Source organism: Xenopus tropicalis, chromosome 9, assembly GCF_000004195.4.
Source record: "Xenopus tropicalis strain Nigerian chromosome 9, UCB_Xtro_10.0, whole genome shotgun sequence".
Classification (NCBI taxonomy): domain Eukaryota; kingdom Metazoa; phylum Chordata; class Amphibia; order Anura; family Pipidae; genus Xenopus; species Xenopus tropicalis.
In genome coordinates, this window is record NC_030685.2 from 61,031,025 (window position 1) to 61,054,245 (window position 23,221).

Consider the following 23,221-nt stretch of genomic DNA (forward strand, 5'->3'; position numbering starts at 1 on the left):
GTGAAAATTGCCTTTAAAAAGCATTCCAGATGCTTGTCTGTGGGGTCTTTAAATGTGGTTGCATATATGATTAGCAGGTTAGTGGTCTTAGACCAATGATCCCCAACCAGTGGCTCATGAACAACTTGTTGCTCACCAACCCCTTTGATGTTGCTCCCAGTGGCCTCAAAGTTGGTGCCCATTTTTGAATCTCTGACTCGGAAGCATAAAGACCATGTGTACTGCTAAACAGAACCGCTAGTAGTCTGCCAGTCCACATTGGGCTACTAATAAACCAAATGGACTTTGGCACCAGAATGCATACTTGCGCATTTTGCTGCCGAAATCCGCTCTGTACTTGGTAAGATGCCCAAAAGGGATTGTTTATGGAATTGCATCCCATGTGGGTGACATTTCAATAAACCCTTGACACTTGGGCCTGCAGGAATCACAACTGGTATAAAATCTGTTGTTTAAGGGAGAGGCCATTTCATACAGGCACCAAGGGGTCCCATGTGCCACTCCATTCAATCTAACATCAGATTACCTTCCCACAATGATCCGTCACATATCTGCAGTATTTACATGAAATGTCTTTATTTTCAGCTATACAATTGTACAATTATCTATATTATTAACATTAATTTAGAAAATAGAGTTCGGCTCAGCACATTAAAATGTATTCCATTAGATGGCAGATCACTGCATTAGTTGAGTATTTTGTAAATAGCTGCACAGATTTGAATGGATGTGTGTTAGACACAATGCTGCTATAAGAGCATGAAATTATGACAGTGTTGGAATTAAAAAAGGGGGCCAGTGATCTGACATGAGGCACTAAAAATGGAGAAGGTATTCATAGAGCTGTAGGAATGTTCCGCTCTGGTGGATAAAATCAGTTCTTTAGAAGTCCAGCCAAAGAGCTCTCTGGGTGCAGATGGGAGAAACGGCCAAGGGTCCAGATGGGAAATACATTCCGATACGATGTGTAACTGATTGCACAGCTCTTGTTAAACACTCCTGAGATATTCTCCTGCAGAGAAAATATACAATATATGATTAAATGATTGAATGATTGTACATTTTTTTACACTATTTTGGCACCTCACGCTATCCTCTATTTTGCTGATATTATGCCTATAATGTACATTATGAACTATAGTACAATGGAATTTAAAATGAGAATAAGCCATCAGAATTAGGTTTATGTAAAAACCTTTATGCTTATTGGAACTTATATATTAACACTGTGCTCTAGCAACCAACCAGCTACTGCCAGCTAAATAATAAAAGTATAGTACTGATTGACTGCTTTGGGGCACTGCACTGGTGCAAATTTGATTAATATTAATCAATGGGCTCCAGTATATGTTTGGTAAAAAAAAAAAATGAAACTTATATAACCATGAATCAAAACCTCATGCTGTCAGATGTAGTGCAGTGGGCAACAGCGGACTAATTGTTTGAGAGACCAAGAATTTGTATATGTGGTAATGCACCTCTAGTATCTGTTGGTAAATTTACTGGGAGCTTGCGTGTAAGAACAGGATTTATATGGGCAGTACATGTATAGTCGCATATTTGTATAGCAATAGTTATGAGGAGTGCAGGTATATATTTATTATAATTATAGGGAGCTTGTATATGAGAGTCTGAGCAGTTTAAACCAAATTGTTGGAATAATCCCAGATATATCTGATTCTATGCCAAGACCCTTATCCTAAAATATGGTGAACTGGCTGGGAAAAGATTTTATCTGTGCAAGATATAGGCTTACCCATTTTTTAAATGCCTAGATTGCCTACTGAAAAAACAGACAGGGTTGCCTAACTGGCAAATGTCACCATAATTAAAATAAGCCAGTTTGTACTTAGTAATGTGTAATCAAACTCATTTTAAACACCCACAATTTTATTTCTATAAGGTAAACTGCCAGCAATGTTCTACCCATATGTAGATAACCTACAGCTTCCAAGCCATCATAGGTGGAGTCACTAAAGATCAAAGAAAGGTAAGTAGAGGGTTCAAGTTTGATGCTAGGATGGGCACTGGAATGGTGACGCTGGGCACAAATTATAGAATAGTCATAACCAAAGGTCAGAAACAAAAGGGGCCAAGGCCAGAGTGGAGAGCCATGGTAGGTCAGAGAAGCAAAGGTCAGAACCAGGGAGGCAACAGTTTAATGTGAACTAATGTAGGTAAGTGCTGAAAAGGAAATGCACAGACAAGGTCTTGGGACTGGGAAACCTCCTCAGTGCTCAGGCAATTGAAAAGGGAAATGGAAAGGCTTGAGTAGGCATGCATCCACAATACACTAGATAGCAGCCAGCTAGGAAAACTGCAGGAATACTCATATGGCATTTCAGCAAAGGTAAGGTATCTGTGACCCTGAATGCTGGGATCTGGGGTTTTCTTCATAAGGGTTCCTTCCATAATGTTCTACAAATTACACATACAAAGATAAACAAGGATATTCTTTTGTATTAAAGTATTTCAGAACATACTACATAATAGGTTTCTGGGAGGAGATGTTATACTACCTACATTGTGCTTATAGCCCAGTGACTAATGCATGGAAACCAGAAAAAGTGAGGATGAAACTATAGACCTTGATATGCCTCTGGGTGGTTTTACCAAAGGATGCATGGTTTAACAAAATAGTGTATTTTTTGTCAAATAATATTAATTGTAATAATATTAACAACAATAATATTAACAATGCAACTTTAATATATTGCATTGTTTCTGATCACCTATAATCCAGACAGAACAAGCTACCTTAGGAACACAGTATTCATGTCATAGTAATATCAACACTGTACCTGTGGCCAGTCCCCATTACTGAGCTGTTTATTCAGTAAAAGTCGGACACCTCTTTCCAAAACAGTGACATCAGGGAACCTAAAGAGCATTAGAAAAAAACATTGGTACTTTCTTACATAAATGGCAAAAATAAGTGTTTAGGACCCATGTCCAGTCTGCAATTTACAATAAACATTTGATGTGAGTAATCTATGAACTGCGAAAAGTCAGGTTAACTTGCATGGTCACAAGCATGAATGGCTGAAAAACATCAGATCTTAATAGGCATTTGGTGTTCATTATTTTTGAATGCTCTGTCTACTAAGGCCAGCTGCAGTTACACCCCTGGGAAAAGAGGGCATCATTCCAGCTTTGCCCCATGAAGTGTTTTTGCCAAGGCACACATTTGGCTTAGAAATGGGCTATATGTATGGCCCCAGTGTATCTGGATACCATATGGGTTACCATGGTTAAGTGACAACCGTGTGTTTACATGTGTCTTCCTTTCTTTTTTTTTTATTTTATCAGATTGACCCACCAGTCATAACTGATGCCCTATAGCTCTAGTGTTCTATTTAAAATATGATCGAAAGCTAATGTCACTTATTGCTGTTAAATACATATTTAGGATCCTCTTTGTTCATTTTCTTTTTTCTTTTTCTACTATTTAACTGTTTCACTTTAAAAGGGATATTAAGGAAAGGGCAATATAGTAAACCACACAAGTTTACTATATTGCCCTTTCCTTAATATCACAGTTTAATTAAGCAGGCACTTACCCGACAGCCATCAGACCCATCAGGGCCCAGCAAGTGTTGTGTATCTGAGAGCCTGCGCTCTGAACATATCTCCTCTGTTCGCAGGATTCAAAATCTTCCCCCCATCCTCCATCTTCCATTTGGTGGGAGAGCAGGAAATTGCAGGCACGAATGATTTCAGGGCAACTGACAAAAAAGGTAAAAAATCCCACAATGTTTTTGCACAGTTTATTGCACATTATGGAATGCAATGTTTCTGGCTTCCCATGAACAGGGAAATTACATATTTTAGATAACCCTAGAATATATAAGGAGGAACCTGCCATATGTTTCCCTCTCTGAGTTTAATATTTGTGAAGATCAAACAATAGTTCATTACACAAAAATCTCTTCTTTGTTCCAATTGTTCCCTTTGTACAGTTTAATGGAAATATTTGTCACTAATTGTCTCTGCTTTCAGTTTCATCCTAATAAGGATGCACTTTTTCTTAACCATCCTTATGTCAGGGAAGCCCTTACAAGTAATGGGGCATGCCCATAAACTTGGAGTTTGATATGATGAGAAGTCCTTCAGCTAAAGCGCATTCAGGACCCAAAAGAGAACAGGGAGGGAGGACAGAGCGGATAAACTAGAGGGCAACTGGATAGGATCGAAAGTTCAGTGTATAGATTAGACAGGACAGAACAGGATGGGATGAGTACAAGGCAACTTGAGGGGACAGATCAGGCAAACTACAAAAACAATGCAATGCAAGTGTAGCCAAGGTCTGGGTAGGCAGCAAACAAGCAAGGCCAGCGACAGTGGTAGAGGCCTAATAAATAGTTTCAAGATTCAAGAAGCCGAACGAACGAGAGCAAGTACATGCCACAGGCCAATGTTTAAGATAGGATTACAAAGGATTAGAGGAAAAGGAACAGTCTAGAGATTAGTAGTGACTGGATGGTCCTAATAGTCAATGAAGCTGCTAGCATTCATCATACCACATGGAAAAGGCAGTTGGAGTTGGAAAGCCTACGTTTATTGAAGGTCTACACTAGAGTGAATTACTAGGTCAATGGTTAGGGAAGGCTAGTGAGCATTGTTTTATATTATATCACATGTCAGGCGGTACATGCAGTCTTACTCTTCTTCACATTATGGTCAATTTTCCACACACACATAAAAATCTATACACAGTTCTTGCTTAAGCAGTTCATGGATTTTATTGCCCAAACCAGGCATTTTAGCAACAGTCCCACCAGTGTGCAATGCTCAGGAACTTACCCCTCCTTGTATGTATGTCCCATGCAAGCAAAGGCCTCCAGACCAAACCAAATACCATATGTAAAGCACACACCCCAGGACCTGCACAAAAACAATACAAGTAAAATATAATGAGAATTAGCGGAGTGCACAGGCAAGCAGAGTCCAGCAGCAAATTGCCAAGTTTATCTAAAATGGAAGCTGTCAAATATGAATAGGGAACTTACCCTTCCCAGGAACCATCTTGTCTCTGCACTGAACAGCAATAATCCAGCCCTTTCTGCAGGGTCTCTCTGAAAAATTGAGTTGGTTTCAGGGAAACAATAAGCATGTACTGATGTATTTTAATCATACAGATATATTTTTGTTGCCTTAAGCAATATAACTAGACGTTACTGGGCCCCACTAGAAAATCATTTTAGGGTCCCCTAAACTTTGGAAATAATACTTTGTTCAAAATATATACTGGATATGCTTCTGATTCAGTGCCTCACTGGACCCCCAATTCTTCCTGGGCCCCCTATATGTCCCAGAGTGTGCTCCCTTTATAATTACCTGTTAGTTGCCTGTGTGTCAGATAAGGGTGGATATGCAAGCTACATGTGTCTCCCTAGTGCACTGTAATAAGCTTTTACTACTGAGCATTATATGGAAACAAGCTATACATCATTTGGGGTGGGGGGTACCTAAATCTACCTTGATTGGAACATGTGCAGTACAGCAGGACTGTTAACATATGGACCAATCGAATGCTGAGGGGGCAGGTGACAAAAGCAAGTCAAAACAAGTGTGAAATTGCTTAAAGTGCTTTTTAAACCTCTTCTGAAAATTAGATTATGCTGGTCAGCAGAACTGACCCGCAGGTGGTGCTGTTGTTTTCATTTCATTATGGTAGTGGTGTAAAAATTGCTAATACAGGCATCGAACCCCTTATCCGGAAACCCATTATCCAGAAAGTTCCGAATTACGGAAAGGCCATCTCCCATAGACTCAATTTTAATCAAATAATTCACATTTTTAAAAATGATTTCCTTTTTCTCTGTAATAATGAAACAGAATCTTGTACTTGATCTCAACTAAGATATAACGAACCCTTATTGCAGATAAAACAATCCTATTGGGTTTATTTAATGTTTGAATGATTTTTTTTAGTAGACTTAAGGCAGGAGATACGAATTACGGAAAGATCTCTTATCCGGAAAACCCCAGGTCCCGAGCATTCTGGATAATGGGTCCCATACCTGTATCTGCAAATCTAGAAAAAGAAAAATGTAAATTGCAATTTTGTGGTTTTGAGGAATTGAATGTTGCTTCTTGTGCAGATAGAATAAAACCAGAGAGTGTGAGTCTTGGCACTGCAGGTTTTTTTTTTTCGGAAAATTAAAGCTCAATAATTGAATAACCACAATCAATAAAAAAACTTAATTGCAAGCTGTCTTGAAATTAACATTAACTCACCATGCATTTATATTGTTGATGTTGTTACCTGATTTCCTGTGCTCTGTAGTTTGGGTCCCTTGCTTGGAAATGTTTAAGGGCCTGCATTACAGCAGATGTGCACTCCACATACGTGTAATCAATCATGATGTCCCCTAGAAAAAATATATTCCATTTATTTTTCCTAAAAGGAGGGGGGGGGGCAGTGCTGGACTATTAAATAAAAGGTTTTAAAAAACAAGTAAGAAACAGACTGAGAGATGTTTAGCTACAGTAGCTTTGGCCCCCCATTTTTAATCTGCCACTGAAAGGGTTACTATACAAGTTCTTAATGATAATAATCTCATCATTTGTTTGTTACAGACGTTATTCCAAGTTATTCCACCTATTTCAAGTCTTGGCTCATTGCTCCACCCCCACCAGTGTTTGTTTGTGCTTACCCTGCTGCCCTTTGCTATATATTTGTTGCTATATACCAGGGGTCCCCAGCCTCTCTTAATCGTTAGCCACAGTCAAATGTAGAAGGACTTGGAGAGCAACACAAGCATCATAAAAAATCATGGAGGTGCCAAATAAGGGCTAAGATTGGCTATTAGGCAGCCTCTATGCACACTATCAGCTTACAGGAGGTTTTGTTTGGTAGAAAATGCTTTTTTTATTCAAGTTTTTATTCAACCAACACTTGCCACCAAGTCAGGAATTCAAAAATAACTACCTGGTTTGAGGGCACTGAGAGCAACATCCAAGGGTTGGTGAGCAACATGTTGTTCACAAGCCACTGGTTGGGGATCACTAATATATACTCACCAAACACCTCAGAAGGATTGAGAAGTTCCAGCAGGAGTCCGCCACGTTTGGTCTCATACGTAGCAAAGCCTCTGTCAGAATTGCGCATACTGAGTAACTGTGGATTATAATGGTACATGATTAATACACCGACACTTACAGGTCCTTGTGCCACTTAAAAATTTCTCCATAATTTCCTACCACATCAACAGCATCCCGCAGCCTCTCTGGTGGGACGAGATCAGTTAAAAAGGGGCATTGTTCTTGCAGTAACATGACAGACTTCAGGCCCTCAGCTGTACAGTCTGCCACAATCCAACCACAGTCACGTGTGCTAAAGGGAAACCCACCCTGTGAGGAAAAAAAAATATATGTCTATTGTATATGTTAAACGCTATAACTAACCCAGTGCCAGAGTTGCTACACAGCAGCAAGTTACCCACTGTTCCGGCTCTGCTCTTCCCACAATATTATGCTTGTGCCTCTGAAAACTCACCTTGTTCATCTGCCTATAATATTTCTTGTAGTCAGGTGGATTATCTGGAATCTGGAATACAGGAAATGGAAAACTGCATCAAGAAAACACAAATTATTTTATCCAGGTGACTGACTATAAGCAGAGGACTGACAAGCAGAGTCATGTTAAAACTTTTATTAGGATAATATTGTCATGATTTGTATGGTATACTTTTTATTTCTAAATTACACTGTTTACATAGCAAATAATTCACTCTGCCATTTAACATTTTATTCTTGAACCAACAAATGTATTTTCATAGCTGTAATATTGGTGTGTAGGCGCCATCTCAGTGCATTGTGCCCGAGTCTGAGCTTTCAAAAGGAGCCAGCACTACACATGAGAACTGCTTTCAGGTAACCTATTGTTTCTCCTGCTTCCTTGTAACTGGAGGAGTCCCAAATCGGACTTGGATTTCATACTATTGAGTGCTATTCTGATATCTGCTGGGAGTTGCTATCTTGATACCTTCCGATTGTTCTGCTGATCGGCTGCTAGGAGAAGGTGATATCACTCCAACTTGCAGCGCAGCAGTAAAGTGTGACTGAAATTTTTCAGGGCACAGGTCACATGGTTGTGGCAGCCTGGGAATATTGCTAGCCCCATGTGAAATTTCAAAATTAAATATGAAAAAATCTGTTTGTGTTTTTGAAAAATGGATTTCATTACAGGATTCTGCTGGAGAAGCTCTACTAACTGATGCATTTTGAAAAAACTAGTTTTCCCATGACAGTATTGACTTTTGGCACTGTCGAATAACAACTCCCATTATCCTCCATCAGGTTTGCTGGTGCACAGGAGTACCAGAAGTTGTACCACACTGGTATATGGTTTTTCTGCCCATACAATTCCTCACCTGAGCCATGAGTTAAAGGGGAGATATTGTGTTAAAAACAATATTGTGCCAACTAGAAAGGGAAATTTGAGAACAAACTTCATGTTGGGCTGAAAAGCGTGAAGTCACTTAATGAAATCTGACAGTTATATAGTAAAAACCACTGTGCAAAGTTTGGGGGCCCTGGTTTTAATAGTGTCTGAATGGCAGCAACTTTCCCCACTGAAAGTCAATGAGTGACATCTGATTGGCGGTTGGTGGCTCCACCCCCTTTTTCTACTCTGGGACTGAAGTTACCCAGTGACTAACAGTGGGCACCCTAGCATAAATTTAAATCAATAAAAAATCAATTATGGAATCTGGATGGAAATACCCAGTGACTCTGGAAAGTTGTACAACCCTGGAATTAATACTTAAATAATGGCATCAGTTTAAATATAAACCAATGAAATCTAATGGGTGGAAATGGATTGGCTGTAGGTGGCTCCGCCCACTTGTTCTAACCCTGAATATGTAGTCAGCCAGTGACTGACTGTGCAAAGTTTGGGAACCCAGACATAAATAGTGTGAGAAAGGCAGCATTTTAAATTTAAACCAAAAAAATTCAATAGGTGAAGCCTGATTGGCTGTTGGTGGCTCCACCCACTTTTTAAAACCTAAAAATGCAGTCCCCTAGTGACCCTGGTGTTAATACTGTGAAAATGGCAGCAGGTTGAGTTTCCCCATTGGAAATCAATAGTTAAAATCTGATTGGCTGTTGGTGGCTCCACCCACTTTTCCTAACTCTCAACCACAGTTACCTAGTGACTAGCTCTGCAAAGTTTGGGGACCTTAGTATTAATATTTAAAGAATGCAGCAGTTTAAATTTAAACATATGAAGTCTATAGGTGAAATCTGAACGGCAGCAGTTAAAATTTCCCCACTGAAAACAATGAAAGAAATGTGATTGGCTTTTGGCAGCCTCACCCACTTTTGCTAAGTGTACAAAGTCACCCACTGACTGTGCAAAGTTGGGGAACCCTGGCATCAAACCAATAAAATTCAATAGGTAAAATCTGATTGGTTGTTGGTGGCTCCGCCCACTTTTCAAAATTAAAACTGCAGTCCCCTAGTGACCAATTGTGAAAAGTTTGGGGACCCTGGTGTTAATTCTGTGAAAATGGCAGCAGGTTTAATTTCCCCACTGAAATTCAATAGGTAAAATCTGATTAGTTGTTGGTGGCTCCACCCACTTTTTCTAACCTTGAACCGCAGTTACCTGGTTGGATTTCCGCCAAGTCAATAGGTTAAATCTGATTGGCTGTTCACAGCTCCGCCCACTTTTGGGCATCCAACAACCATCATATTTTCATTCAGGCTGACCCCATGACTATGTGATTCAAGTTTGGGGAGTGTGGCCTCAAAGCTGTAAGATTGGCCGCTGTTTCAATTTCCCCATAAAAGTCAATGGGTGAACTTTGATTGGCTGTTTCTGGCCCCACCCACTTTGGGGTCATCCAACAAATGTTGCTGTTTCATTCGGGGTGACCCCATGATTATGTTATTCAAGTTTGGGGGGTGAAGCTTCAAAGCTGTAAGAGTGGCAGCAGTTTGAATATCTTCCCTGTCAATGGGAAAATTGGGGTGTTCGGAGCGGCGCCTCAAAAAGACGGGGAGCAGGATCGCTTAGAAAAGCACAAGCAACCTGCTCCGCTATAGGGTGAAGAAGTGTGGAGAGTTTGGGTGTTGTACCCCTAAAACAGTAGGAGGAGTAGCGTTTAGAAAATGGGGGGCGCTAAGAATAATAATAATAAGAAAAAGCGAAGTATAAGCTACTCGAAGAACAGTATGTTGGGGTTTTTTAGCCCAACATAATTAATTGTGCTCACCTAAATATAGAAGAAATGTGCTTTAAAAGTAGTGTTGCGGGTTGATTTATTGAAAATATCTTCAAAACCCCACTAGTCCCACCCATCTGTCCCACTTTCTGCTGCCTCCTTTCCCAGGCTGTGCAGGGGGGCCGGCGGCACTCTGGGACTCTGCACTGTAGCATAGGAACAATAAGGGGTACAGAAGTGGTAAGTGCCCCCCTCCATTGCGCACTAGGCACGTGTCTCTTCTGCCTACCCCTAGGTCCGGCCCTATTGTTTGCTCTGGGCTAAATGCAGATTTGATTCAGTAAGAAAATGACCTATTAATGGTATTAATGCACAGCAACCTGGTCTCAGTGTCCTTCTCAGTAAAGCTCTTGATTGACAGTCTCTCTACCAACACCCATACCTGATATTTGCAGTCAGCTTATTAAAAGATATTTTACCAGTTAGGTATTTTATTTTATTTTATCCATGTGTCTCACCTGGGAGATTCGTAGAAATTCATGTGCTTTCTCCAGGCAATTCTGAAACTCCTTTCTACGGTGAGCTCCAGCCTGCAACAAGAGAAGTTGATGCGAATGACAAATCCAACTTTACATGGGCTTATGTGACACAAGGAGATTTGACTGCATTTTAACTAAACAAGTAGTAGCAAAAGTTATCAGCAATAATCTGGACAGCTGAAAAGCCATAGGTACAGCATAATGTACAACTGTGCAAAGGACAGGACTTTATTTGAATCAATGCTGTGTTGTTTGCCAATTACAATGACTATATCGCTAAGGCTAATGTCTCACAGGGAGATCAATCTCCCGCAATAAATCTTTCCCGAAGGACAGTAGCCTTAGTGCCGGAATCAAGGCCTGGGCATTACTTCATTTTTCTGAAGTTGCTGGACTTTGCCTGCAACTTTGTTACCAGTGGAAAGGCTTTTTGGGGAGATTAGTCACCCACAATAGCAGAGATTTATCACAGGCAATTACTCTCCCTCTGGGACATTAGCCTAAGGGCAGTTGCACACAGGGAGATTAGTTGTCCACAATAAATCTTTACTACTGCGGGCGACTAATCTCCCTGATATGCCATCCCACTGGCAAGAATGTAAATTGCTGGTGGGATGGCATACGGGTCTCTTTGGTTTCCCAAAGTATCCTACAAGGCAACTTCGGGCAATACGTATGCCATCCCACCGGCCATTTACATTCTTGATGGTGGGATGGCATACTGGGTAGATTTATTGCGGGCAACTAATCGCCCTGTGTACCAATGCCCTAAGGGTGCAAAATCTCAATTTTAGTGTTCATTCAAGAAGCACTTTTGTCCAGGGTCCTGCTGCGATTTTCACCTTGTGCCAGATTTTTACTGCAGAGCACAGGGCAGCCCTGTTTGTCTGCTATGTAAATACAGGTCTCTTTTGAGTCTTGCACCCGCTGGCACTCTCTAACTTGTGTGTCTGAATGACACCTACATGCCTCCCTCTGTCCATCCCTTATGAATACATTAATGCCAAACCCAAGCAGCACTGTAGTCATTCACCAGATGCCGGTCTTTGTGCAAAGATCTGTGGCAATTCTGCTAATTGCATTTCAATGTGCAAAAACATGGCATTTTTTTGCACTTTGCACACTGCACTTTATAAACAAGGCTGCCTACAAACTGCTGAAAAATGTCTGCAACTGGAGCCTTTCTGCAATGTTAGAGCAAACTAGCCTTCAGTTTTCAAAATTGGAAGTCTTCAGGTAACTCTGCTCTGAAGAAGAGAATCATACAGCACTGCCTGATATCCAAAATCTCCTAGGGAGAAGCATTAATGTAGCGCTGCCTGATATCCAAAATCTCCTAGGGAGAAGCATTTATGCAGCACTGCCTGATATCCAAAATCTCCTAGGGAGAAGCATTAATGCAGCACTGCCTGATATCCAAAATCTCCTATGGAGAAGCATTAATGCAGCACTGCCTGATATCCAAAATCTCCTAGGGAGAAGCATTAATGCAGCACTGCTTGATATCCAAAATCTCATAGGGAGAAGCATTAATGTAGCGCCACTGCCTGATATCCAAAATCTCCTCGGGGGAAGCATTAATGCAACGCTGCCTGATATCCAAAATCTCCTAGGGAGAAGCATTAATGCAGCACTGCCTGATATCCAAATCTTCCTAGGGAGAAGCATTAATGCAGCACTGCCAGCCTGATATCCAAATCTTCCTAGGGAGAAGCAAGGATCAGCCAAGGATGTAATAATATTTAGGGTCTTGGCATATTTTAGCATTTGTGATGTTGCTTTTGTTTACTGCTCCAATGGCTGTTTCAGGTGGAAACTGAGGATCTACTCTTTAGGTAAACACTATCTGGTTCCAACATACCTCAAGGTAGGCCTGAACAGCAAAAGCTGTGTCCCACAGCTGAGAACCGTTGGTACCCTGCCATAGAGCACAAAAAATGATCATTTGGAGACACAAGTACATTGCAGGAAAATATATAATAAAAAACCACAAGGCTGTACCTGCATTTTCATTCCATCCAAACCCAACCTGTAATAAGCATCAGATCATGAGTAATAAACACAGGAAGGAATAAAGTACAAAACACAGTGATATAAACATTCAAAATAAATGAATATAAATACTCCAAAAACATACAGGCAGGTTAATTGACTTCTGACTAAATTAATCATAGTGTGTGATGTGATATTTTCCCTTTGAGCTTACAATCACTTATAATGTTCATTACATATTCTCACCAAAGATAATCAGGTATACGGTCGACATGCTCCCTGAAGACAGAGGATTCTGAGCCATCCACATGCCAACGGACCAACATGTTAATCACCTTGGAAATCTAAAGATACAAAGGCTCAATTACACTCACTAGGTTCAAAAATGGAAGCAATTAAAACAAAATACAAAGAACTCTATACTCATACTTGCAGTCTTTTGTACTACTGTGGCGTGGCAATTTTCCTGCTTTTGGGAGATGGGGTGCAAGGGAGTCACAATTCTCCAGTGCACCCCCCTTGCACCATCACTTGTATTAACCAGGCAGCAAGTACAAGGCTTCCTATGCAAACTGAAGCTATTGGCAGTTAACTCTGCTCCAGTCCTTAAGAAGGATATTAATGAGCTGGAGAGAGTGCAGAGACGTGCAACTAAACTGGTAAAGGGGATGGAAGATTTAAGCTATGAGGTTAGACTGTCGAGGTTGGGGTTGTTTTCTCTGGAAAAGAGGCGCTTGCGAGGGGACATGATTACTCTGTACAAGTACATTAGAGGGGATTATAGGCAGTTGGGGGATGTTCTTTTTTCCCATAAAAACAATCAACGCACCAGAGGTCACCCCTATAGATTAGAGGAACAGAGCTTCCATTTGAAGCAGCGTAGGTGGTTTTTCACGATGAGGGCAGTGAGGCTGTGGAATGCCCTTCCTAGTGATGTTGTAATGGCAGACTCTGTTAATGCCTTTAAGAGGGGCCTGGATGAGTTTTTGAACAAGCAGAATATCCAAGGCTATTGTGATACTAATATCTACAGTTAGTATTACTGGTTGTATATATATAGTTTATGTATGTGAGTGTATAGATTGGTTAGTATAGGTTGTGTGCTGGGTTTACTCGGATGGGTTGAACTTGATGGACAATGGTCTTTTTTCAACCCTATGTAACTATGTAAATGAACTTGCAAGCAATTGAAGGGCATGTGAGTGCGTATCTACTCTATATTCAGCCCATTCCCTCAGATGCACAGGCCCAGACTGGCAAACTGTGGATTCTGGCAAGTGCCAGAGAGGCTGCTGTAAGAAGCCATAGCCCTAGAAGATGTATTAAGAGTTTACTCTTTCTAAATAACCACCTTTAGCAGAAATCCTGTTTCTTTACATACATGATTTGTGCAAGAGTGAGTTATTTTGTTAGATTTAGAAGGTATTATATTTCCATGAGACAAAGCTTATATTTGTGGTAGTTCCCCTTTAAATGAACCTTGCAGAGTCTGTAAAAAGATCTGACTTGCACAGAAAAATATGCCCCATCACCCTATGTAATGCTTACTGGTCCAATGCTGATACATTTGGTGAATCTGTCATCTGCTGCAATGTGATCGTACAGCTCATGCACTGCACGGCGCCGGAGGGCAGGGATGTGATAGGACTCGTATACATTCAGAAAAGCTGTAAATACACATAAATGCAACATTAAGAATACAAAAAAAAAATAACTGATAATTAATTAATTAAGTGATAAAACGTCTTGGGAGGGGTATAGTAGAGGTGGTCTGCTCCAGGCACTAGTATACAATTCAGGGCCTCAGAACTATGTTATTGTAAACACTCTTTAGACCTTTGTTTTGTTCTTGTGTTGTATAGCATGTATATCAGACTCTCTTTAACAGTACAGAATGCATTTTGTACAGTTATCTACATGGATATTCTAATAGTAGGATGAAATATTACTGAATTGTGCAATAAGGTTGGTCTGTGTGTGGGAATCCCTGGCAATCTGTGGATTCTGGCAAATGCCAGAGGGGCTGTTGTAAGATGCCATAGACAGTCACTATTTAATGGGTGGGGGCTGTTTGGGCCTTTGTGTACTTGAAAGGCAATTTTTACAAGCCTCCTCGAAGACAAAGTAGACCTTTGGTATCTGGCCACAGATACATGAAGCCAGCTCTCACACAAAGGATCAAGTGTCAACTTTAAGGCTACTGCCATATGAAGCTAATCCACTGGCCTCTGCTCCCTCCTTTGTCTGCACCACTGGGTGCAGACACACGGAGCAGATTTTGGCACAGAAATGCATGAATATGCATTATAAAAAATCGAGAATCAGCCTCGCCTGGCAGTAGCCTAAGCAAATAATCCCCTAAATAATGAGCCCCACATTGTAGCAAACAGAAGAATATGTAGTTGATTAGATCACTTATCAGTTATCTTTATTATCTAATTCTTTCTTGCTTAATTGCTGTGCCATGAAACAAGGCTAATATGTGGTTTACTGGTTTAAAGGTAAGAAAACTACATTAGGAACTCTGGTTTACTAAACATTACACAACTGTATTTGCTTAAAAGTTTTCTAAAGGGCACAGTAAGCGGAGTTGTAAAGCTGTTGTACTGTTAGATTAGATGAGGCAGTACTGAGCTCAGCAGTTCCCCAGAATACAGTACAGCTGGCCATACACACAGCGATATAATCATATGAAACCACTTTTCATATGATTTTCGGACCATGTGTGGGCTCTGAGTCATTTTTGTACCACAGTGATCGGTTGTTTAGTCAATCGGACAGGTTAGAAAATTTTGGTTGGATAACGAAAAAATATATGCATGTATTGTGTATCTGGTGATATCCTTGGGTGACCTATAATGCATTTCTGGGAAATCATATTATTTTATGTTCAGAAAATCCTCTGACTTAGTACTTTATTCTACAATTTCAGTCTGAATGTTAGTTTTAGATTGTTGCATTTAAATGTATGATTAATATCCAAACGTTTATCAGAAGAAAATCTAAGCCTAAAGCTACTACACACACAGAAAGATCTACTCATGTGGCCAGACCACCTGGGGGCCACATACAGTTTGGTCATCTAGTGGCAACATTTTTTACAATATGTATCTTGTGTGCAGTAAATCTGGGGCACAGAGATGAGATCCTCTACACTGCAATGTTCATCATATAGAGAGAAAAAGATCAGCAGTGCCACAGAGTGGTCAGAACAGGGACTACACACAAAGAGACATCATACCATAGGCAATGTGAAGCAGAGTACTGTGTGGAGTATATATGTCACAGCTAGCGACATTGTTCCTCTGGGCTGGCCAATTGATGCTGCTATAATCTTCTAGATACAGTTCCTGCAAAAAAAACACCTATGAATAACATATCTCATTGAAACAAGTCACAGCACAGTCATTTATTCCCACCACCCCTAACCTGTCTCAGACTGCGGATCAGGTCATCCTCGTGAGCACTTAGCCTAGTGGCATAACAATAACTCATAGGGAGATAAACTTGTCTGCAGTGACACCAAAGTGTGCTGGGGTGAGCTGGAAACCAGTGAGGCAAGAGCCTGAAAAAACAGGAGTGCAAAGGCTGATGAATGATAGATAAAAAAAAACAACTCAATTTCATACTGATGGAGAAAAGAGACATACCACATTTCTGGGAACAGGGTGTTCATGCCTTCCCAACTATACACATTCAGTACAGCTAGCCAGAACTTTCCCCAAGAGGGAATACCAACAGCACCACCTGTAAAAGAGGGGTATACGAAAGAGTTAGGCAAGCTCTTCAGTAAGTTCTCTAGGGGGATCATTTACAAATACAGCACTAAAAACTCCATTTGCAAGATTACCAAAATTCTGCCCCCTTTTCCCAGCATGCTGAGCTTGTAACCTGGTATGTTTGGTGTTAGCTAATAGGGGCAGATACAATCAAAACGTAGTAGGATGTGATCACACTTTTTGGTGGATATATAACTCTTACCCACAGTGACGGTGGGTCCAGGTGCTCATGCCCCAGACCATTCAGCATAGGGAGTCATCACAGGAAATCAAATATGAAGATAGGCAGGCACTCCGAATTATTAGTTGCAAAAAAGTAGAAAAATGCAGCCAGTAGAGAATAATTAAGTTAAAAAAGTATAAATTTTATTTTATCCATATGTAAAAGCAAATAGCCTTACGCGTTTCATACCATAGGGTACTTAGTCATAGGCTGGATACATTAAACACAATACACAATATTTAAAGGCAAATTGACCAATGAAGTAAGCTTTGCAATCAACCAATCAGACCGATGGGTCATATGGCTAGGGAAGGTGGATAAAAAGTCATAAATTCAGTGCAAGTAAGGAGATATATAACTAAGTGCACGAAACAATATGTTGGTCAGACAGGTAGAAAACTCAAAGATAGGATAAGGGAACACGTACTGAATATTACCAATGTCAACAGCCATACTACTGTTGCGAAACATTTCTCTGAATGCTCCAATAGATCCCTATCTTTTTTACAAGTTACAGGGATAGATAGAGCAATCCCCAGCCCTAGAGGGGGCGATATCTCTTCAGTGTTAATTAGAAAAGAAACGAAGTGGATTTTCTTCCTAAAAACTCGACAACCACATGGACTCAACTATGATTACGATGTTACTTGTTATGTATAATTACCTAAATCTAGCTTTTTTATGGTTATACACCAATTTATTGTATACAATGTTCAATATATCCTTATGTGAATTTATGACTTTTTATCCACCTTCCCTAGCCATATGACCCATCGGTCTGATTGGTTGATTGCAAAGCTTACTTCATTGGTCAATTTGCCTTTAAATATTGTGTATTGTGTTTAATGTATCCAGCCTATGACTAAGTACCCTATGGTATGAAACGCGTAAGGCTATTTGCTTTTACATATGGATAAAATAAAATTTATACTTTTTTAACTTAATTATTCTCTACTGGCTGCATTTTTCTACTTTTTTGCAACTAATAATTCGGAGTGCCTGCCTATCTTCATATTTGATTTCCAATAGGGGCAGATAGCTAAACTTCTAGCACAATTCCTGCAGTATCTGGTATTTACAATACCCTTTAGGGGCATGCTATGCCTAGCATTGGCACACTTTACACAAGTGTAGTGAAGTGCCTGCAAAAAGCAAAGGGGCCACAGCCGTGAAGTAGATATACAGTTTAAACCCTTTGTAAATAAACCCCTTCACTCATTCCATATATTTTAGCTAACGATAATGTTATAGGTGAATAGCACTGGGGCTTTTTTTGGTTTAGGAGTTATTTCACAACTAAGCTACAGAAAGTCATATTGTTTGAAGTTTTATAAGGCAGCAGCACAGGCAGAAGGTAGCAGTCTGTCCTTGAGCAAAGTACATTTTGTGGTGTATATCACTCACCTTTGCTTAGCAGGTTATTCCGAGCTCGGGTCAGATCCAAATCATCCTGTGACACCCCGAGGAGGCGCAGGGAGGTGTAGCTTAGAGCTGTCCCAAAAACAGTGCTCTTGTCCTCAATGTGCCTGTGAGAAAGGCAGGAGTGACCAATCAATTCCTCACAATACTGACACTAATAGAGATTCCCAAAGATTCAGGAGAAACCAACTCCTCAGATCTAAGCAGGCCCTGCATTTAAATGTCAGTACTTATGGCCATCTTGCTAAAGACCAAACCATTACCAGATTTAGCAACCCACTTGGTGGGCCAAATTTGAATGATGTAAAAGTTACAGTCAAATCAAAGGCAGGCTAGGGAAATTCTGGAATTTTCTACCTTGCCCACTGAATAAAAGCTATGTGGTTAACATAGCGCTTGTAAGCAGCACTACTATTAATGAATTACCTTGCATCTCAAATGAGTTATTGGCTTCAAAGAACTAGAGGGTGCAGCTGGACAGTTTTGGGATGTCTTTAGCTCAATAAAGATATAAAAAAATAAAACAGTACTCACAGCCCCCATCCTCCATCTGGTAACTGGACGGAGCGCAGGTATCGGATCATTTCCTTCTTTGTGGCATCAGGTAATGAAGTTTTTGTCACATGACAAGCAATGAGGAGACCTAGGGATATAGGTATAGAAACTACACTTATGGCAATGGTAACAGTCTGAGCTTTAAATTCACAGTGTCTAGAATTGCTGCTTTCATATTATTATTATGAGCCTGGACTAGCAATTTGTGGATTCTGGAAAATGCCAGAGGGGCTGCTGTAAGATCCTATAAAAAGTCACTATTTAGTGGGTTGGTGGGAGTTGTTTGGGCCTCTGTGTACTTGAAATGCCAGGGCCTATTTTGAATACCAGACCAGGCCTGTATGGTACAAGCACTAGTTCCATAAGTTTTTTATTAAAACGCCTGTGTGTCATTACAGTGAGCATTAGTAATGCAAGTCAGCGTCAGCATATTTCTAACCAACAAAATAATAGCACAATGAGAAGTGTGAAATGCACAATAAGTTACTCTACGTAGCCAATAACATACCTGGTAATAGAAATAGAGGACCACCATAGTCTCCAGCCCAGTGTCCATCCTCAGCTTGTAAAGCGGAGTAAAATGTGATTCCATTATACGCTCCATCATATGCAGTTTGTGGTGGTGGCAAATCCTTCAGTAGGTCACTCTGTGCAGACACATAGGAAGGAGATCAATTCCTGCAGGACCAGTGCGTCAGGGTCACTTTTGTATGGCCTTTCATTTATCAGTGTTTATTTCAAATTTATGTTGTCACCAAAGGATACAATTATTAAAAGAGCATAAACAACTCAACAAAGAATAAGGCCAGAAATGCTACAACGTATGCCTTGGGGCAGTGCTGTCCAACTGGCGGCCCGCGACCCCCCTCTGTGTGGCCCCCCACCTGTCTGGCTGTTTTGATGGCTTACTCTTGTGTAAGCTTTAAATGGTATCAGTACTGAGATTAACTAGCCCCCTGCATAGTTCTCACCTCAGATTCAGGCTGTAATCAGGCTGTATTGTTTAAATATGTAATCCCCTGTGTTGTTCACACCTTTTAATCTCTGCATTGTTCACCCCCTGCAGTGTTCACACCTCAGGCTCAGGCTGTAATCACCCCCATTGTTCCCCTGTTCACACCTCAGGAGCAGTAGAAACCCACAAATAATACCTGCACACTACAAAAAGAACATATACTGAGGTGGTACTTCAATTAAAAAGTTTTTTAATACATAGTTATTGTGCAGACTGTAGGAACAGTGCCAGCATTGTGTCACTGTATGCTGCCTGTGTGTGCCATACACACAGGCATCATAGGGCAAGCAGAGTATGGCACACACAGGCAGGGTAGGGAAGGCAGAGTATGGCACACACAGGCAGGGTAGGGAAGGCAGAGTATGGCACACACAGGCAGGGTAGGGAAGGCAGAGTATGGCACACACAGGCAGGGTAGGTCAAAACTGGCTTCCATTATCGGCCCTCCACCGCGTAGGTCGGAAAAATTCCGGCCCTCGGTACAACAGAAGTTGGACAGCACTGCCTTGGGGTATCAGCCCAAGGGCCCCACAGACTTTTAGTAATGAATATATGTGCTTCTGGGTTTCCCCCTGTAGCCTACCCCCATCTTCTGCTGAATTAGATGCCATGCTCTGGGCTGCTACCTATAATGGATAGCAACACCCTCTACATGTTTATTTATTTTACATACCTAGTTTTATGTAAGATGTACCTTGTCTTTAAGAGATGTTCTTTTCATAAAGCCTCAGCAACTGCAAAACTGACCATGCAGATAATAACTCTGCCTTCTGTGTAATCATACCCCTGGGTATCTCCTGTCTGTATACTGCTAGTTCAGTCCCTCAAGTCCCACTCATGAGCCCTGTCCCACCAGCAACCCGAGTTCCTCCAATGCACCCTTATCTCTCCACTCCTTCACCATCACCGTGTGCAAGTATGAGAGCTCGCACTGGAGGGTGGAGGTGGAGCAAGGTGGCCAGCCAGGTTGCCTAGGATGCCTTGCTGGCCGGGCCTGGCAATGGTTAAAAGTCCAACACAAAGGTGGCACCCTAGCACTGCTTAACAGTGCATATTGGGTACAACATCCAGTGACAAACAATGGAACTAGCATTACCAAATAAAGACATAAGCTGAAAGGGCCCTGGCCATAAGAGCTTGCAATCTCTCATTCTGTTCACAAATTATGTTTCCAATTAGGTTTTTTTGTTCTATTGACATTCCAACAGTGAAGTACTGGAGAGTTGCTAATTTCTACACAGCACATTTTAGGGGCCATTTTTCTAAGACAGTGCAGTTGTCCATAGCCACTTTGTCTTTGCATATTTGTTTTTCTAGAAATGACCATGATTCATCTCTCAGCTGAAGCATTCTCATCAGAACTAAGTGCTCAACTATAGAAAAGATGGGGGTGGGAGTAAATAATGGGGTCACCCAGTGATAGTCGCCAATACCGTTTCCAGCCCTAAGGAGTGAGCCTCCAACACGGTTTGTTTCCGATCCTCCTCCTCCACATAACACCATGTTTGCCTCCCCTCTGTGCAAGAAAGGCGCCAGTGTGTGAGGTCAGTGGCTGGAGCAGTCTTGTAAGGCCCCCCTCTTCTGCGCAGGCATCTGAGAAAGAGATTGGTGGGCTGTTATTCATGTTATAAGTTTTCTACCTTAACTAGTGATGCACTATATTATTTCTCTATTTTCACTGCATCTTTACCGTGCTATGCTCTCACTGTGCTATGCTCTGATGGGGTACATCCAGAATAAAGAAAGATTTGTTACGCCTTTTCTGATACTAATTTTAGCAACAAACGGAATCTAGGCAAACAATAGTATGGCATTGATGGATAAAAATCAAAAGAGCTTAACCCTATCAATTCCTTAGGAATATGTCATTATAGCTTTAAACAGTAGTTTCTACTATGCTGAAATAGGCACATGTCATACATGTATCTGGCCATTGTTAAAAGTGATTGTTGGAAACCCTGGCTTTTTTAATGGGAGGTTGAGAAGTCAGATTTATTTTATTGGTATTTAGATTTAAACATATAAACATAATGCACTTAGTTTAAGTTAGGGCTCTTACACATGGAAGTTTCTTCATGCTATTCCATGCAGTAGCTTTTTAATGTGCTCCACCAAAGTGGAACAGATGAGACCCAATTCTGTTCTATGGTGACAGTACTAAGTGAACTGACAAACTCAAAAGAAAAACTGCATGTTGGGTCTCACGTGTTCTGCAGTTCATTGGAGCAGGTATTGTCTCTATAGGATAGAATGAGGTATATCATGCATTTCAGTGCAGTGGAACACATAAAATAGCAAACGCACAGGATTGCATGAAGAAACATCCATGTGTTAGCTGAATAAACACTTGAGGTAAGTACATGAGGGATGAGGAAGGGTGGCAGCAGACCCTAAAACATTCCTGTCCATACAGTTACATTACAAGCACTTATCAGCTGATTGCTCTAATCAACGACAATCTCCATCAGAACTAACAATACATTAGAAGAAATTGGGGTGACTTCTGCCAAACAAAACTAACTTTTAAGCCAATTTTGTCCAGGCCTTTCCTTGAAGGTCCAAGATTTTTTTTGGCCCAGATAGCTCATGAAATGAGTACAGATATTGGAAATTATCAGAATGTCAGTCTTTTAACCATAGTTCCATGAATATCTATAGAAGCAGATACATATCCACCATAACTAACCTATGAGCTGAGCTTTCAGGTGTATTGAAGAGAGCAAAAGGCCACTCAGTTTGGGAAGCACTAATATTAAGGAATGACCTGGTAATTCTAAAAGTACATAAAAACATATATTAGCCAGCTTTATAATCAGCTGTACATACACTGCATGGAAACCTGTGTAGCCTACAATATGTGTTAGAGCTGCTTGGTTATAAACCTGGCTGCATGAACACATTACACTTTTTTTTCCTTTAACATTTGGGTTAAAAGTCTTATTTATTTGTACTTGCTGCTAATGTACTGATAATTTACATCAGCCTTTAACTTCAGCTTAAATACAGCAGTACACAATGAGCATATATCATTCCACTATAAACTTTACTATTTACATTTTACTATATATATATATATATATATATATATATATATATATATATATTAGCAATACACTCACTACATGTAAACATTGCCATCATTTTAGTTGTTGTGTTGTCATTGTAAGCTTGTTGTGACATCCAAATACTACTTATGATACTAATAAGTGGATACTTTGGATAACAAGAGCCTTGCACTTATAGAGAGGTATAAGAAATGAGAACATTCAGATATATTACTAGATACAGTTAATAAGGATGGTACTTATACTCACGTTTCTCCGCTCATCTTTCTCTCACTGATCAGTGTTACCCGAAAAGCTTTCTATTCCATGCATATATGGAAGGAACGCCACCCAGTACCGCTGTTGCATGCTTGGACTTGTGGTACTCGGCGCTTTACCACAGACCCTTTCAGTTAAAATAAAACTACACTTCCCAGAGGCGAGCGCTTTGTTTCCTCTCATACCATTCTAACATGACAT

General features: G+C 40.6%; 1 protein-coding gene across 2 annotated transcripts; it reads right to left on the minus strand.

Annotated features, from left to right (window-relative positions):
* Nucleotides 1-552: 552 nt before the first annotated feature.
* On the minus strand, nt 553-23,221 carry lss (lanosterol synthase (2,3-oxidosqualene-lanosterol cyclase)). Of its 2 annotated transcripts, XR_001171767.2 has the most exons (23): nt 23,012-23,221; nt 21,131-21,290; nt 19,191-19,329; nt 18,662-18,770; nt 18,113-18,234; nt 16,357-16,453; nt 16,136-16,271; nt 15,948-16,056; nt 14,255-14,373; nt 12,953-13,050; nt 12,716-12,743; nt 12,576-12,632; nt 10,694-10,765; nt 7,502-7,552; nt 7,207-7,356; nt 7,027-7,123; nt 6,269-6,374; nt 6,024-6,037; nt 5,010-5,075; nt 4,804-4,884; nt 3,561-3,725; nt 2,802-2,880; nt 554-1,012 (listed from the first exon to the last, which is right to left on the minus strand). XR_001171767.2 is itself a non-coding variant. In NM_001079570.1 (22 exon segments), coding segments are annotated over 22 exon segments (2,193 nt in total). In that variant the 5' UTR covers nt 23,026-23,199; the 3' UTR covers nt 553-874.